This window comes from Pezoporus flaviventris, unplaced genomic scaffold, assembly GCF_033815535.1.
Source record: "Pezoporus flaviventris isolate CSIRO_AGI_PZ_B2104156 unplaced genomic scaffold, CSIRO_AGI_Pfla_v1 ptg000097l, whole genome shotgun sequence".
In the NCBI taxonomy this organism is placed as follows: Eukaryota; Metazoa; Chordata; class Aves; order Psittaciformes; family Psittacidae; genus Pezoporus; species Pezoporus flaviventris.
The window spans coordinates 5,141,317-5,158,015 of NW_026892645.1; the positions used below are offsets into that span (position 1 = coordinate 5,141,317).

Sequence of the window (16,699 nt, forward strand, 5' to 3'; positions counted from 1 at the left end):
TCAGAAACAAAAGGGGGACAAAAGGAGGCACTGGAACCATTAGTTTATCTACAAGAGCAACTGGCACCTCTAGATACTTTGCTATTTAAATAAATGCATCTTTATTTTGGAACTCTAAGAGCCATTCTCTTCTTCCTCCCCTGAATTCAGACAGCCAGCAGTACCCTGAGGTAGGAGGCTTTATTGTCCTGTTTACCATAAAAATTGTAACTTGTAGGGGAAATTTCTGATAAGCATCAAAGAGTGAACCACACAACATAACCCATGAGCTTCTCTATTACATGGGCATAATTTAGTATGACTTTTAGGACATCCTGTTTCCAATACCACATCCACAAACAGCACTCTTTGGAAGATGCACCCTTGCATATTGCTGGAGGAAAGAGAGAAGGAGTGTCAACACTACCCAGGAACTTGTGTTTCACATACCTTTGAGCACTGCTAAGAGAAGATGTATCACTGGGAACACTCCACTGAGATGTCTGATTATAAAGTCGGAGCTGCTGCAGGCTGTTTATGAGCTGGTTTAGTCTCTTCCTCTGCTGGTTAATTATTTCCCGGTTATTAGCCAGGGTGTTAAACAAGGTCTCCCTCTCAGGAACTATGAGACGCCTTAAGACACCAGATCAAGAGACAGGGATAAGGACCACTCTATTATCTGGCCACAAGCAGGCATGCATACACAAAGTAGTTTAGTGGTACTAGCTACTTAAACTCCATGCGATCCAACGTGCCTTGCTTTGGACACCAAAGCAGTTCAGTTCATCTCAAATATGTATTTCTCCTTTGGATATGCTGCAAGTTTATTAGTTTACCTCATTTAATTTCAGATGTTTTACTTATTAGAAAGGTTTCAGCAGCTACCACCAATGAATGGTTTCTACAAAGCTTACATTTTTTTCTATAAGCACTATTTACGCTGTACACAAAGATGCAGAGCTTGTAGCATGCATGAAGCCAAACAGCCTGAACCTATAGCTCCCATTAGGTGTCTTAGTCACGCTTCATTCCTAGATGCCTTGTAAAAGATCATACTGTTAAACAGAAAAGGGTTTTTGTCTGTTTGATTCGAGAATAACGCCACGTTCACTGACAAGTTCCTTGTTCTGTATTCCAGTTTCAGTTACTCACTTCTGCTTTTTCTTCTGTTCCAGGTGCCGGTCCCACTCCAAATCCAGAACATCATTCACATCCTGAACAGCAAACTTCACGTACTGGTGCAAGCGCCGAATTTCCTACCATGCAAAACAAAGTCAGCTTTTCATTCACTTCAGAAATCTCAGTTTCAGATGAAGAAGTTGAAGACTCTTTAAGCTCATCCGGCCCAAGCCATGCAGCACTTTCCCATATTTCTGCCTGGAAAGTTTTACCAGCACAACAGAACCCAACATGGTGAAAATCCACTTATCAATGGCTGGAGCACTCACAGGACATTTTATTCCAGCTCTCAGCTGGAAATAATACTTTCCATAATGTTTTCAAAACGTTGCCAGGTCCTTGCAGAAAGGGTTTTACAAACATCAGGCATTATACAAAACAAACCTTATTTCAAATCTCATTCGCAGAACATGATTCATTTGCTCCCATTTTACAGTGTTGAAACTTCCAACAATTATAGGTGTTCAAAGCATTGCAGGCTATTCACATGGCTCTAGGATACCAGCATTCACAGACCATGATTCATGAAAATACTCACAAATGCTCATAACTCCCACATTAAGGCAAGGAATTAACTTGATTTTTATAGGTAGGAAAGAAAAAAGGGCACAGAAAAAGTAAAGTGACTTATCCACGACCACAGAGTTGCACAACTCAACCAGAGACCTCTGGCTACAAGCCCTGCTCCCTAAACAAAACCAGTGTTCAGTCTTATTACTGTCATCCCTCCAGCCTGTCATGGCATGAACATGTCTTGAACTCCGATCTCGTACAGTGGAAATGGAAACTGCAGTTGGTTTCAGCTCATCCCAACAGAATGCTCGCTGAAATACAACGATGAAGCAGCCAAGTAACACAGCTTGGGAAAAATTCCACTGCAACTGTTCTCAAGATAGAGCATGAAATTCTAATGTGACATACTCAAGCTGTAACCAAATCCAGTCCTACTGTGGGCTGTTACACACTACCAAGCACAGGTTTCCTCTCCCCAGCAACTAGGAGTGTTATATAGCAGTCACTCTCAGGACAGCAAATCAATATGGCTGGACATCAGAAAAGCCCCAGGATCACTGAAAACCAATACATGAAGTTAACTAAGTGAGCTTTTATCACCCAGGAGCATGGGGATGTAGACTGAACAAGGTTTAAGAGTCAGACTAGAGGCGTCTTTCTCCTACACTTTCCAAAAGTTGACCTGACAGCTCTCTCCATACATTCCAATCCACTTCCACTTCTCTCACTGTTACTCTTTCCTCATGATCCTCTCTCTAGATCAGTAAAACACTAATTTCAAGGCTGTCACCTCACTGAAGTCATGAGCATAAGCTTGAAATGTCACAGAGACATACTGGACATCAAAGCAGGCATACAATTAAGACTAAGAATCACTCTACAGAATCCAGGTGAAGATTAGAGATCAGGCCTAAAAGAAATTACTTCATATTGGCTGATTTCTAGTAACTGCGTGCAAGCTCTTCATACCTACTGTAATAAAGATGACATTCAATTATGTTTTCAGCCTGCTAGTCAAAGATCTTTTATATACTAGTAAGTTCCCCTCAAAACCAAGTATCATCTGTAAGGCACATTCACTCTATTCTGCTTAGGGTTAAATAGCCCTTTCATCACGAGCTGCAAGAGTGCTTCACCCCTAGTTTCTTTCATGCTTTTGAAAGCCTCTTTATGTGCTGCTGGTTATTTGCCTTTGTGCCCCAGCTTTTAGAATATCATTTAGCTTTATGTTCTGCCATCCATGAAATTAACTACACAATTCTGTAAGTCATAATAAATCATCAAATTGTTCCACAAGGCACTTGCTGAAGATAAAAATAATTCTAAGAACTCTTCTACAAAGTGTTGGGGAAAAAAAGTACTCATTTAAGTGAAATCCCTGAGCAAACACTACGGGCTGAGAAGGAACAGGATGTCAAGAGTCACATTCTAAGCTTAGAATAGACTTGGATCTCAGGTGAACTACTGCCTTTCATCAGTTTTGAGTCATCACTGCAAACAGCAACAACACAGAGGAACTTCAGGAGAGGATTTTCAGCATATCTTGCAAACTCATGGAAAACAAAGCTCATCCCACTTTTACTAGGCCTGCTGAAACAATAAATATCTACAGGAGACCAAAACTGCTGGGCACTTACACAAGCCTCAGTTTTATTTTATTTCAAACTCTAGATTAGAAGTTGGCTGACACACTTCATACCTGAAGCTGTGCTTCACTCTTGGGATCCAAAGGTTTCTTATAGAGCAAGTGTAGATAGCCCGAGCTATGATTCCGCTTGTTCTGCTCTCTAGCCTCTTCTACCCCTGCAAATCCCTCCAGCAAGGTTGTCTTCAGAATACAAATATCTCCATGAAGTGACTGCAAATGGAACAGATGGAACAAGGTTCAAAGTAACTATTTTTAATTGCCATCTCTAGCACAGGGGCTTCTGCAAGGGTCTGCCTGAAAGCACAAACGCAGATGTTACCCCCACATTAAAGCAGCACAGTCAGATGCTCCATCTACATCATTTCAGCTCTAGCAGGTCAAATAGGAACATCAGGAGAGGAACAGTCACTGCTGAGGAGCTAAACAGTTTGAAGATACTCTGCTCACCTCTGTTGTCTCCTTAATTTCCAAGAGGAAAGTGTGAAGATCATCCGACTCAGTTCGCAACATCTTCATTTCCTCTGGCGTACCAACCTGGAAACAGACTTTGGAAGTCCGGGCCTTCAGTTCCTCCATTTCCTTTTGAAAATGTGCAATCTACAGAGGAAGTAAGTGCAACCACTGAAACACTGCAGGGACTAGAACAAATGTCACAGCTCTTGGACATCACACAGTAAACACTGGCTGTTTTGCAGCCAAAGCAAGAAATTATTCTTGAACATTAACAGGGAAAAGACTCCATTTTTCCAGCACAGTGGCTGAAATTAAAGATGACTGAACAGGACACACAAACAGCAATTACAAACCAGGCTGATTAACTTGGGAAAAATTGCCATTCTGATTCCTAAACTACTGACAGACACCACCAGATCACAGGTGAGCTGAAGCGTCTGTGGTCTTACAGCTTCCAAAATTAAGAGAACTGGTTGGAAATCTCACCTCCTCTCTGATTCCTGCTATGACAGGGTCTGAATCCTTCCACTGGTGGGCCTGTTTATCTAGAGCTGTGTTGGGGACTGATGATTTGCCCTAAAAAAGAAAAAAAAACCCACACAAACAAAAAATACAATATTAGGGATATATCCTTAGAAACAGGGAGCTCAGAATATCAAGAGGCCTGATGTTAGAAACTCCATTCAGACTAGTTTCACAGACTAAGACTGATATGTTCACATTTGAAGTAGGACCATAGGCTACCTGGGGATACATGGCTAAAGCTTTATGGAAGCAAACAAAGTCTTTGTGGGCTGCTCTGTATTAGTGCTTTGCTTTTAATATCCATGTCTCTCTTAATAGCCAGTCAGGGCAACTCTTGACTGCTTACTAGCTAGGAAAGCTGTGAAACCTCATTTCCATACCAACAAGAAGAATTAGTTTCTGTTACTGTGATTATGACAACATACACCAAAACACAGCTCCCAAAGACCTGCACAAAACATGGATTTAGTCCCACAGATTTGCTACTATTTTAATGTCTAAAGTCAGCTAATTCTTTGACCTAAGGACAGTCGTTCAGTTCAATGAATTCTAAGTGACTCACAGGACATGTAAAACATTCAGCCTCTAAAGAGTCCACTCAAGTTCCCATTACCTGAGTAGAGCTTGGCTTTGCTGCAGAAGGGGTGATTTTGGCTGTCTTCTGTACTGAAGAAGTGGAAAGCATGTTTTGAGCAGGACGTGACACTGGAATTTAAAGAGAAACAGTAAATTATGAACTTATACAAAGCTTGAGAAAAAAAGGCTGCGATCACACAAAGCTATAATAGCCACTGTCAAATCCAAAAGCAACGGTAGTATGGCCCTAGTGCAAGAACACACCTTCCTTAGGTGCTGTTTTAATCCCATTCAACTTCCCTGCTAACAGTAACAATTGTCACTCTCCAGCATGTGGCTCTAACATTCCTGAAGGACCCTCAATATGGTCACAGGATCCTCTGAGATTGAATATTATTCTGCTAACAAACAAGTGTGATCTAATTTAAACTCATTTCTGATCAAGATGCAAGATAAGGCACTGATTTGTGTGACTGCTCAGAAACATTCCTAATCAGAGTTGCATTACAGATCACTGAAAGTGCCAGAACTTGTGGATGAACTTAAGCAGCTGAATATGTTCATTTCACATCTGGCTCTCTAGGGAGCAGCAAATGCGAATGGCCAAACTTCTCTGTTTCAGCACTAAATCCATCCCATCGTTACAGTGTGCAGATCAGGAGGTTCACTGCATCAATAAGGGCAGCAGGAAAAACAAGAAAGAAGCCAAACAAAGCTCATTATGTCCTAAAACTTTCAGAACATTGCTTACAGTGCATTACGCCCAACAACATGCATCAGAATCCTACCTGCAGCAGGCACAGGTGTCGAAGCCTTCAGTGGTGTGGTGGGAGAAGCTGCAGGGGGGGTGGACTGGCTCAGAGGAGCTCCAGAAGCAGTTTTTGAAGTGCTGGAGAATGAAAACATTGGGGAAGTGCACTGACCACTGCTGCTAGTGGGAGAAGAGGTGTCTACAGCAGTGAACCTGCAATGAAAAGCAGAACATCTTTCAGCTCTGAACTGGTCCTGGCTGTTTCCCTCCATCCAAAATGAGGCACTAGGTTCTAATGAGTTGGCATCCTCTGGGATCAGCAAAAAATTCAAGCTCCAGATACAGCATTACAAGTGTAGCTTCTGGTAATATCAGGAAGGAGCCATTCAGGATCATTTCTGAATATGTGGTACCACAAAGGCTGCTACCATAGACCCACCCAGTGAGCAAAAGTTAAATGCCACAAAAAGTACCCTCCTGCTTCAAAATGCACCTCGTAGTTTTTCACCAAAGCACCAATTATAGCAAATCTGAGCTGTCTTTAGTGTCATCCATGCAGCAAGGCTCAAAGAAACCCTGCAAACTATGAATTTCTATTCATCTGCAAACTCAGCTCCTCAAGGCAGCCAATTTAAATATTCAGCCAATTCACAAGCGTATCATTTGCTTTATACACAAAATATAAAATTCAAAAAGCCATTAAGAGCCACCATCAGATCCTGGTGCAGTTAAGATTTTCCTAATTAAAAAAATAATCCTTTAAAGCATCAGGAATTTCTTACAATGCATTTACATGGAAATTTCCCTCCCTAGAAAGCAAGTCCAATTAGCAAAGCTGTGTTTTAAACCATTCTTTCTGAAAACAGAGAGCAAGTCTCAGGAGCTGGAGGGAAGAGTGGGTATATGATCTGTGAACACTCATCACCCAAATTCATTCTGCACAGTCTGTAATCAAGATTAGTTTGCTTTCAGTTGGCATGAACAGGCTTTGAAGTTTTCGGATCCTATGGTCAGTGACAAGCACCCACTGAAGAACAAAATCAGGTCTGGCACCTTCTCTACTGACCATGGGAGTAGAAATCAGCCAGCTACGGGTACAGCTTCCTCTCAGCTCTGCGAGTTGCTCTTTAGATTAGGGGTAAGGAACCTTCAACAAACACTCAAAGAAGCATGTGCTATCACCACCACACTAAACCAGGCCCAGACATAAAGGATTGCAAAGCCCAGTGTTCTCCAGGAGTCTTTAAACATAATTTGCATCAAACTAAGGCATGGAATTACTGTTTGATGCCTGAAAAAAACAGGTCTCTGACAATTTGGCAAACAGTCAGTCTAATTTTTTGCATTATCCCTTGACTATTATTTTGCCCCTGAACATAACCTCTATCACTGTGTGCACGGAGGGTTTCCAGAGTCCTATGACTCAGATAAAGAGAGGCTTCCTCAGTGCTTTCTTGGAAGCATGGGAAACAGCTGTGAGGCAAAAAGCCAGAAACCATCTTCAGAACTACCACACACTCCGTGCCTGGAGCAATTTAACAAATATGCAACCACTGCATTAACTACTGCATCTATTTACTTCTCATTGAGGTTCACTTTGACTGAAGAAGCCGAAGTGGCAAAAGTGGTCTTCTGTGCAACAGGTGGTGTGGAGAGAGGTGGCCCTGGTGAGCTCTCTGCAGCTGGTTTGAAGTTCATGGATCCAAATGAAAAGGAGGTGGCAGTAGTTGTAGTAGTGGCTACAGAAGCAGCAGGGGTCACGGATGACTTAGGAGAAGCAGAGGAGAAAGAGAATGTTGCTGCTCCAGTCAGACTGGGAGTCGGGGCTTGCTTGGAGGCTTCACCGGCAAAGGGGTAAGGTGGAGGATCACTGCCTGTAGAGCCGGGCATCTTCACAGTTGAAGGCATGAAGGAAAAAGCAGCTGCTCCACCTGCTGCAGGAGCCTGACTTGAGGCAGGCGCAGCAGGAGCAACCCCTGGTGCTGTGTCAGGCTTTGAAGAAGTTGGAGGAGTGGTTGGAGTTGTGGCAGTACTTCCTGCAGAAAGACAAATGGGAAAGGAAGAGACTCATACAGCTGCACTGACTAATGGCAGAAGGCATTGTAAGGCCAAATGCTATCTGATGGGGACAGCTCAGCACCACACCTCACTAGCTGGACAGACAGTTACACTGAGGAAGAGAAATGGCAGAGCCAGGCTTCCAGCCCCAAAACAGAATAAGTGATACAGAAACTGCACAAAGTCCAACTCAAAATCAATACTACTGTCTGCCCAGATTAATGTTTTCTGGAATTTCCTGTGAAAAGGCTTCACCCTTCTCCTGCCACCTTATATAAAACAGGCTGTTAGCACACAAGTCAGCCAGTGCTGCAGAGAGGCAGGCTGCCAAACAAAAGCATTCTGTTTGAGGAAGGAGAAGCAAATTTGGGTTTAGGGAAGAAAATGGTCAGTTTGCAATTACTACTGCATGCATGCAAACAAGCAAAACAATCACCTTATCTGCCTAACCCAGCACAGGAAACTGCCTACTTCACAGTGCATACAGCAGCACATATATAACTCAGATAAAACTACTACTCCTCACCTGCAAACAGAATTTTCAGTGCTGCAGAAACCTGCTGTTTAAATAAGCTTTTGCTGCAGCCAAAACTTTAGTTCATACCATGGCTTCCTATAGCAAAACATGTAGAGGACAACCATCACCCCTCCGTAACATAAAGATCATGCTCAGTGCTTGATCCTTGTCCCCAAGCAGAGCCTGCAGCCACTGCTGCAGTTCCAGTCATACACCCCAAAGCTGGGCAAAGCGCCTCTTAGAATTGCTTTGGCCCTGTTCTCCAAAGATTGATTGCAGAACAGAGTCTACGTGCACAGTCTGCAAAGTACTCAACATCCTGAATAATGAACAGGACTAGGTAATTTCACACTGATTCACAGAACAGTCCTGGGAGCACAAAACACCCAAGAACTGCTCCCCATTACCATTATAAAGAATGAAATATATTTTCTGTGACCACATACATGTCTGTCTACCAAACTTACCAATGAAGATGACAAAGATCTACAAAGACAAATGCTCTCCTAACCCACCGAAGCACCTACCTGCTGACTTTGGAACTCTCTCCCCTACTAACATCAATGGCTCTGGGGTCACAATCAGTGATCTAACCCCCGGGTTTTGATTGATCATGTAGAACGGGCAGAGCACACCATCCGTAGAGAGCAGGATCAGAACTGGAGCTGGAGGAAGGGTCTTCTCGTCACCTGCCAGAAATCACACATGTAAGTCCTGCAGCCACACTTTCCTGCTCTGCTCCTACTGGCACCTTCAGGTGATTTGCTTAGCACCTTATTTCTTACATACGGCCCTTCTTGCTTTCACTTGCGTCTTTGTTCCCTTGCTTCTCTGTGAATGCCCAATTCTCTTTTTCCCTTCTTTACTCCTTCCTATTCCTGACTTCGTGATTCATAAATTCATAGATGAAGGGTTATTTTGACAATCAAATGCCACCTCCTGAATGACAAAACCAAACTTTCGCCCATGAATTCCAATGCCAAGCTTTTTCATATCTTGAAGCACCTTTTTCTTCACCTATACGCTGCTCCCTCCTTCAATCCTCTCTGCCCTTCAGCAATCCCCACATTCCACTGGGTCCAGTCACATCATTAATATTCATGTACATAAAGTACAGAGAGACTCACAGCTTTTTAACTTTAAAGAAAGCCAACATCAAGCAATCACCCTGATGATCTGAACCTCTGATATAAAATATCTGTGTTTCGTGCAGCTGCAGCTTTGAGCCTAAGAATCTTCAGTTCAAATAGCCTCAGCATAGTTAAAGGCCCCAAATCATTTCCTATATTTCTATGAATAAATAAATAATACCTGTAATATTATATAGAATATATTACAGATACTGCAATACAGAAATAAAAAAATCTGTAATGGTTTAACTGTGCTAAATTAAACAAAATATCCCAACAAATCCAGCATGCAGGAAAAATCTGCTGTAATCACAGTGCTTTGTTAGGCAGTGCAGTGGGTGGCCATGTTTCTCTAGCTATTGGTTCTTCACGAAAAGCATGCTAGGGAAGGCCAGTTTCCACATGGGAACAAGCTCCAGGACAAATGAGTTTCTTTGCAATCCAACCTTGCAGTGAAGTGCAAAGCCAATTAATGTGTAGCCAAAACCTGAGCTGACTTCACTCTGAGAACACAGACAATGCGTTAGCAAAGCTTCTCCAAAAACCTTTCTAAAAACTCCTAGGGCAGCACAACCTGGGCTTTAAAATATCTGTCCTGACAAGTTTCTTAATCCAATAATTGTACAGACTAACAAAGAAAATGCTTCAAATTCAACTTGGCATTCAAGTACAAAGGTTGACCTCAATTCCCTACCGTAGGTTTTCATTCAGGTAAAGTTCTCAGTTAACTGGCATCCTCCTGTGCTCTTCAGGAACTCCTGACTGCAGTACCTTCCACTCTGCCTGAAGGCATCTCTATTTCAACCTGTCTCTAAGTTTCAAGAGAGAGTTTTCAGAATTCACTAAGGTACAATGCAATGGTTCAGATGTACCTCCAGCTTCAACCTCTGACAAAGGTGCTTTGAAGAGCCTTCAGGCAGCACAGAGGTTACAGCAGCGATGCAACGGACTAGATGTAGAGCACAGCAGGGTTCAGTCAGTATAGGTTCTGTGCTTTAATGCAGAGCGAAAACCTATGGATCCACCTCAATGATCTTAGCTTTTTCTGGCTTTGAAACTAACCCACTTTTCCTTTAGATCAGTGCAAATGTGCTTCATACAAAATGGTTCTGCAAAATGACATGAGCTACAAGAACAAAGGAAACCTCGCAGGCAGTCTGAAATCACTGGTGTTGGAGTACAACTGCTTTAAACCCACTGTTACCCCAGCTTTGTGAAACACAGATATAACTCGGGTGCTTTGTTGCTGTGTTAGTGCAGTATCCCAGGCTGCTGAAAGCTTTCAAGATCTGTATTTAACACTTTACCACTTGAATCCTTACACAGAATTAAGCCCACATGCTGTGGGTTTGATATAAAAAGGCAGGACATACGTTGGTCTCCCTTTCAGAACAATCTCCCAGAACCCAGATCTCCAGGCTCCCCCTCAAAAATATCTCATATATTGCTATGGTTGGATTATTCCACAGGAAAGACTAACAAGACTTACTGATCACAATAGGCATGTTACTGGTGTAGTCTACAGCAACACCAACAGGCAGAGTATCATCGCTCTTATCTGTCACAGGAAGTTCTGCTCTGCTGGAGTCCTCCAAAACCCATGATTCCCAGTTCTGCAAAAAATAAAGATAATTATTTTGCCTGCTGCTTTCCTGTGATCAGCCTTCTGCAGAACTTCAGCCCAGTACAGTTGAAAAACAAGACTGCAAAAAAGCTACAGAGCAACTACTTACATTTGTCAGATTAACAAATGCCAGAAGTATCAGGGCCCTCCACAGATTCCTGTGTGACTTCTCACACCTCATTGCACACCAGAGTTAAGGTCAGACAGTTTTAGTGTTTAACTTGATGAACTCATATGAATCACTTCATTATAGTCAGCTTTATCAAATTTTGAGAATGCCAAGTGAATCATGAAAAACAGACTTCTGGTACCTGGTTCACAACATACTGCTTCTGTTTCACCTTTCTCTTTTGTGCCACTCTGACCTCTTGTTCAACTAAGAATTCTGTTTATCCTGAGATTCAGTACAACTCAGATGCAAAAAGAAAGCGTTTTCGTTTTGTTCCTAAAAAAATACCATTTCATTGTACTTCAGGGCTTATATAGGTTATACTTGCATAGATTTTCAAGAAAGAGGAGGTGCATAGGCACAAATGGAAGAGGAATAAAAAATATTACCTGATCCCCTTGCCTGGCAAGAATGCTGACTTCTGTGGAAGCTGCTGAAGCTGCCAAGACCAGATCCCTGTAAGCACAGACACAAACAGGTCAAAACCAACAAGGCCCCCAGCTCCACATTATAATCTGTACGAATTAAAAACTACGTTATGAGACTATAAAACTGACTTTTCTTCCCGAGATGAAAACATCTTTGGATGTTTTTAACTGCCTCCTAAGGGAGGCATGATTGGTTACACCACTATAGAACATTTATTTTGTTTTGATGGGGCTTTGGTTTTTTTTTATTTAAAGCTAGCCACCAGGGGCTGAATCCCTTTGCCTTCCAATGACTTGACACTTTATCATCATAAGTAATGATGGTTCAAGTTAAGTAGTTGAAAAGTTAGGGACAGCTGCTTCACACACAGTTAAGCAAGACAAAAGGTTGTGCTTCAACCAACATATAACAAGATAACACCAGACAAATGAGTATGTTGGCACTGAGATAAAGCATGTAGGAGAAATTAGCTGTACTTTAACAAAGCATTTACAAGATAATAGTTTCAGTTAATTTCTCTCACCCTCAGGTATTATGTACTTCACAAAAAGGAGGGACATAACATACAGAGAAGCACTGACCACTCAGACATGAGAAACAACAGGAAGATTCTGCCATGATTCCTACCACTTACCATTCCTCAACATAGTTGAGGAAGTAATGATGCTGTCTCTCTGTGCAGCTCCCGTAGCAAGGCTCCATGAAATTCACAAACTTCTCTGGTCGCTTCTCTTCCTTTTTCTGCAAAGCAAACATTGATAATTTACCTTCCATCACAGAAATCAAGTACTTTCCCAGAAATACCACTGCATCAGGGTACACCAATAATTGCTACATACTTCAAGAGAGAACAGGCATCATGAGACCACTTAAAAAAGAACAAAGCAAACAAACCAAAACCCTCCTTCCAAAAGGAACAATAAAGAGGCTACCAGGGAATTTAAATCTCACAGCCCCTGCCTCCCCAGTAATGAATAACCTTATACCAAGGAAAAGCATATCATCAAGCCTTAAAATCTCCTTAACTAAGTGATGTAGAGTCCTCATACATATTTTTTGTGTGTGTGTCTCTTATTTTGGCTAGGTTTTCTTCCCACCTGTTTACTTCAGATAATAGAAGTATTCCTGTCATAACTTGATCTCACCAGAGAACAAGTTACTGATTGGCATTCAAGTGGATACTATTACCTCCACTCAAACCCCCCAACCCCAAAACCATAATTTACAGTCGCACCAAACTCAAAGTCTATACAATACTAACGTGACTAATAAAAGCAACTTGCCATTGTAATAAGTCAAGAACAACCAACAAACACTCCTGTTTTAGTGACTTTCTGGCACTTACAGGCAATATGGCTATGACCACTTCTGGAGGTGTTTCCAGTGTCCCATCAGCTGCTGCATACACAATAGTAAAGACATATGTGCCAATCCACAGCACATCCAAAACTGGAAGAGAAGGAAGCAAATACCTCAGCCAGGAATACTTCAGAATGATACTTCCTTGTACCTTGATTTTAACACTGCACAGCAGAGAAAAGTAAATGACAAAACAAGCAAACAAGGAATAACTTCCAAGATAAAGAATTTCAGTGGTATGTCTGGAGAACATCAATCTTGTTAGGGGAAGAAAAAAAAACAGCCCTATTTAATCCCAGAAATTTCAAACAAAGAATGTATTTGATTTACTTGTTTTTATCACAGGCCAGACACTGCCAGTGTTTCCAAACATGGCTGATGTTCTGGCATGTCCATACCAAGTGTTTGTTTTTCTAAACTTACTGCTTTGACATTTTATTGAAGAGACATGATGGGATAAAACTCACAGGAGACACGAGAATGGGATATATATCCAGAAACCTTCCTGCTAAATGGAGGCTGCTTGTGACAGTATTGTCTATCACTCCAGTGAGCAAAAAATAGCTTTTAATATGCGTATTTAAAGCATTCCAGAAATAGACAAGCACCCTGGCCAACTGGTAATTTTTGTAACACAACCCAGAGCTAAAACATATAATTATTTTTTCCAAGTATTTAAAACCCACACTGTAATTATATAACCAGTGCAGTATACAGCTGCTAGAACTAAACCCAACATGAGGTTGAATGAGCAGAAATATTTGAAAAGAGAAAACAAGATGTACCTTTAACAGGGTTGTCCGAGTCATAAAAAGGAGGACAAGGGATCACTTTCTTCTCCTGCAGATTCTGCAAATGAAACCATGCTTAAATACAAAGAATAAGCCAACAAACAAAGCCAACTGCAAGCTTTGAAGAAAGCCCAGAGAACTGGTTTTGAGCACCCACTCTTTAACATTCACTTTGCGCCACGCTGAAATCATGATTTCTCAGTGTAAGGTGCAAACCTTAAACTAAACCCATCATTGGTCTAAGACACTTGAATTACTGAAGCACTTGAGCAGCTTCATATAGCTCACACCATGTGCCACCTGATTAAATTCTGTAGCTTGTGACACGAGGAAAATAAAGCATATTACAAAGTAATGAACAGACATAAGGCCTTACTACAAACCATACTTACAGGCAGATATTGCACCACGGTGCCATTTTGTCTCCCTACAGCCAGTTGTTTTCCCTTTGGGCTCCAACACACTAAGCAAAAAAGAGAATTTCATTAGCTCTAAGGAACTGGAGAGTTACAAGGCCTCACAAAAGCAGAACCAACAAATTAAAACCACAGTTTTTCTCCCCTGGAAAAAAAAAATTAATCTGAATTAAACAGTCACAGAGAAAGCAAGACTGCACAGATCAAAACCCAACAGATAATGACCCTTATAACATGCTTCCTTGGAAATAAATTGAGCCTGAGACAGCACAAACTAAAGGTGGCCACATTGCAACATATTTTCTGAGTCTCAGGGAGTTTAAATCCTTCATTTTGTGAAGGATTTTTCATTAAGAAACCTCCTCCTGAGACAAACAGCTTGATTCTTTTTACATCTACCAGTCTGCTTCTCCTGTCCAGTGTCAGATACTCTGCACGCTATCAGAGGCTGCCACTCACCAGATGTAACAGCTACAGTGAAAGGCAGCGTGGCATACACTTTCACAGAGTCTGTGACCTGCAGGACAGAGATGCTGCCATCAGACAGGCAGATGGCTACCATGGCAGGACTGGCTGGGTTCCACTTCAGGTCATTGACCACTGCTGTGCTTCCCGAGTCCTTGGCCAGTTTGTGATAAGCAAATGCACGCTTCTGCTGTTTTGCCTTTTAGGAAAGAAAAACACATGAGATGGTCGAAGTTGAGCACAAAGTCAAGCTCCCCCCAGATTCATAATTCAAAACCATTTTGATCTTTCTTAAATTAATGATGGATAAAAAAAATAAGCAGCATATTTTGAGTTTACTGAGCAACTCCTTTACAAGATATATCACAGAGACAGAAAATCCCACCCAAGCTATGCCTCTCCTCTTGCTGTATTCTGAAAAACAAAAACAAACCCCAAACCTCAACCCACTTTCCATACACTTTACCTGGTTTAAGAATGTGCGGACATCAAAAAAGGCAATGAAGGAACCGATCTCACTGGACATCATACACACAGACAGCGTGAGATTATCACAGCTTAAAGCCAGGTGCTGCACTGGAAACTTCATGGGAACTGAAGTACTCTGAACGTTCTCCACTTAAAACACAAAAGGAAAGAAAGATAAAATAAAGGGGACAAATTTCAATAGCAAAAAGTCTTCCTGAAAAACAATACCATTAGAACAAGTTAATGCAAAAATCACCCACCATCAAAGTTAATGTCTAGAAAAACTAAGTGAAAGCAAATCCCTTGATCTCCACCAACAGTCTCAATAGTTGCCAAAAAAAAAGAAGAGAAAATTCCACTTTTCTTCCTAAGTTGGAGGAAAAATAAGTGGACAGATTTTTGGGTTTACTTATGCATGCACATGAATACCTCAGATGGTACAGTTACTAAGGACAATGAAAATCATTTTGCACTTTGGTGTATTTAGAACTTAGGTGGTGGAACAGCGATTGCTTCCTCTCTTAGAGGACAACCATGTAGCCAGGGCAGGTAACTCAGGGCGAGAACTTTGCCCCTCCATTCACTCACATCCCTGATGCGTGCACAAGTTCATGGTTCAAAGACTGGCCACCAAAGCAACATGTGGCTACAGGGAAAAAGGCAACCTCATTGTACAGCACTGAGCACAGATGACCAAACCTGAATGACACTGGGAGAGGAGTCACCACAGAGCATTCTGGTGACATGTTCCCAACAACTGCACTTCATCTCTGCTAGAAATGCAGCAAATATTGTTCCTGCCTTCTGCACAAGAAAATGTGGTAATTTCAAGCACACTTAAGAGCATGACAAGGGCTGTATCAGAAGCCAAGAGCTCCATATCATAGAAAACCACATAAAGCTGTCTCTGCAAAGACCATGAAACCCAAGTGCACCTTACCAATTTTATTGGGATCCTCTCCCAGCTGGTTTTGCATGAGGAGATTTCTAGTGTGAAAGATCTGCAGGCTGGTTCCTCCACCAGCAAAGACCAGCCCATATTTGTTAGACACCGCAAGGAGACTGGAGCGCTCTTTGGGAAGATCATCAGGGGCATCGAAGATCCTGACCTTCTTCAGTGCTCTGAACTGAAAATCCTGTGGCAAGACAATCGGGAAGTAGTTGTACATATGCTGGTGAAAAGGAATAGTTTACTTCAGTTTCTGTAAGACAGCAAGCTGAAAATCCTCTCCACAAGAGCTGCCAAACCTGCCAAGGCCAAGTCCACATCCACACTGTCTCTCACCATCCCATCCCATTTTCTGCCTTATCTAAGAAAGGCAGAAATCACACCACATTTTTCCAATCGCTGAATCTCTCTTCTACCCCCTGCCTATGTTCATAAAACCTGTTGGAGCTGAATACATCTACCTCCTCAAAAACATACCAAAACTAGCCAACGGGTACAGAACGAAAAGGAAAGAGAAGGGAACATAGCAGAAACACACCATGCTTGAACAAAAGCACACATCTGCTTAGATGCATCTTTGCTTGCTAGGGTACTTTATAACACACTGAACAGACACAGTAATTCCTACCACCCATCCCAGTAATTACTTTGTATAATGTTATTCTTTGCATTTGTTTCTCTTTATAATTTACACTGCCGC

At 41.9% G+C, this 16,699-nt stretch overlaps 1 protein-coding gene across 4 annotated transcripts in view; it reads right to left on the reverse strand.

Moving 5' to 3' along the window:
- Positions 1 to 16,699, reverse strand: part of NUP214 (nucleoporin 214) — a 43,644-nt gene that overhangs the window by 26,036 nt on the left and 909 nt on the right. For all 4 annotated transcript variants that reach the window (XM_061476694.1, XM_061476692.1, XM_061476693.1 and 1 more), the window contains exons 2-19: positions 15,991 to 16,186; positions 15,049 to 15,200; positions 14,577 to 14,781; positions 14,094 to 14,164; positions 13,696 to 13,759; positions 12,897 to 13,000; positions 12,186 to 12,292; positions 11,512 to 11,578; positions 10,819 to 10,942; positions 8,727 to 8,888; positions 7,204 to 7,660; positions 5,662 to 5,837; positions 4,911 to 5,002; positions 4,259 to 4,348; positions 3,767 to 3,916; positions 3,371 to 3,529; positions 1,132 to 1,235; positions 430 to 612 (exon numbers count right to left, since the gene is read on the reverse strand). In XM_061476694.1, the coding sequence (XP_061332678.1) occupies positions 430 to 612; positions 1,132 to 1,235; positions 3,371 to 3,529; positions 3,767 to 3,916; positions 4,259 to 4,348; positions 4,911 to 5,002; positions 5,662 to 5,837; positions 7,204 to 7,660; positions 8,727 to 8,888; positions 10,819 to 10,942; positions 11,512 to 11,578; positions 12,186 to 12,292; positions 12,897 to 13,000; positions 13,696 to 13,759; positions 14,094 to 14,164; positions 14,577 to 14,781; positions 15,049 to 15,200; positions 15,991 to 16,186 (2,663 nt within the window). The remainder of the gene's footprint in view (positions 1 to 429; positions 613 to 1,131; positions 1,236 to 3,370; positions 3,530 to 3,766; positions 3,917 to 4,258; positions 4,349 to 4,910; positions 5,003 to 5,661; positions 5,838 to 7,203; positions 7,661 to 8,726; positions 8,889 to 10,818; positions 10,943 to 11,511; positions 11,579 to 12,185; positions 12,293 to 12,896; positions 13,001 to 13,695; positions 13,760 to 14,093; positions 14,165 to 14,576; positions 14,782 to 15,048; positions 15,201 to 15,990; positions 16,187 to 16,699) is intronic.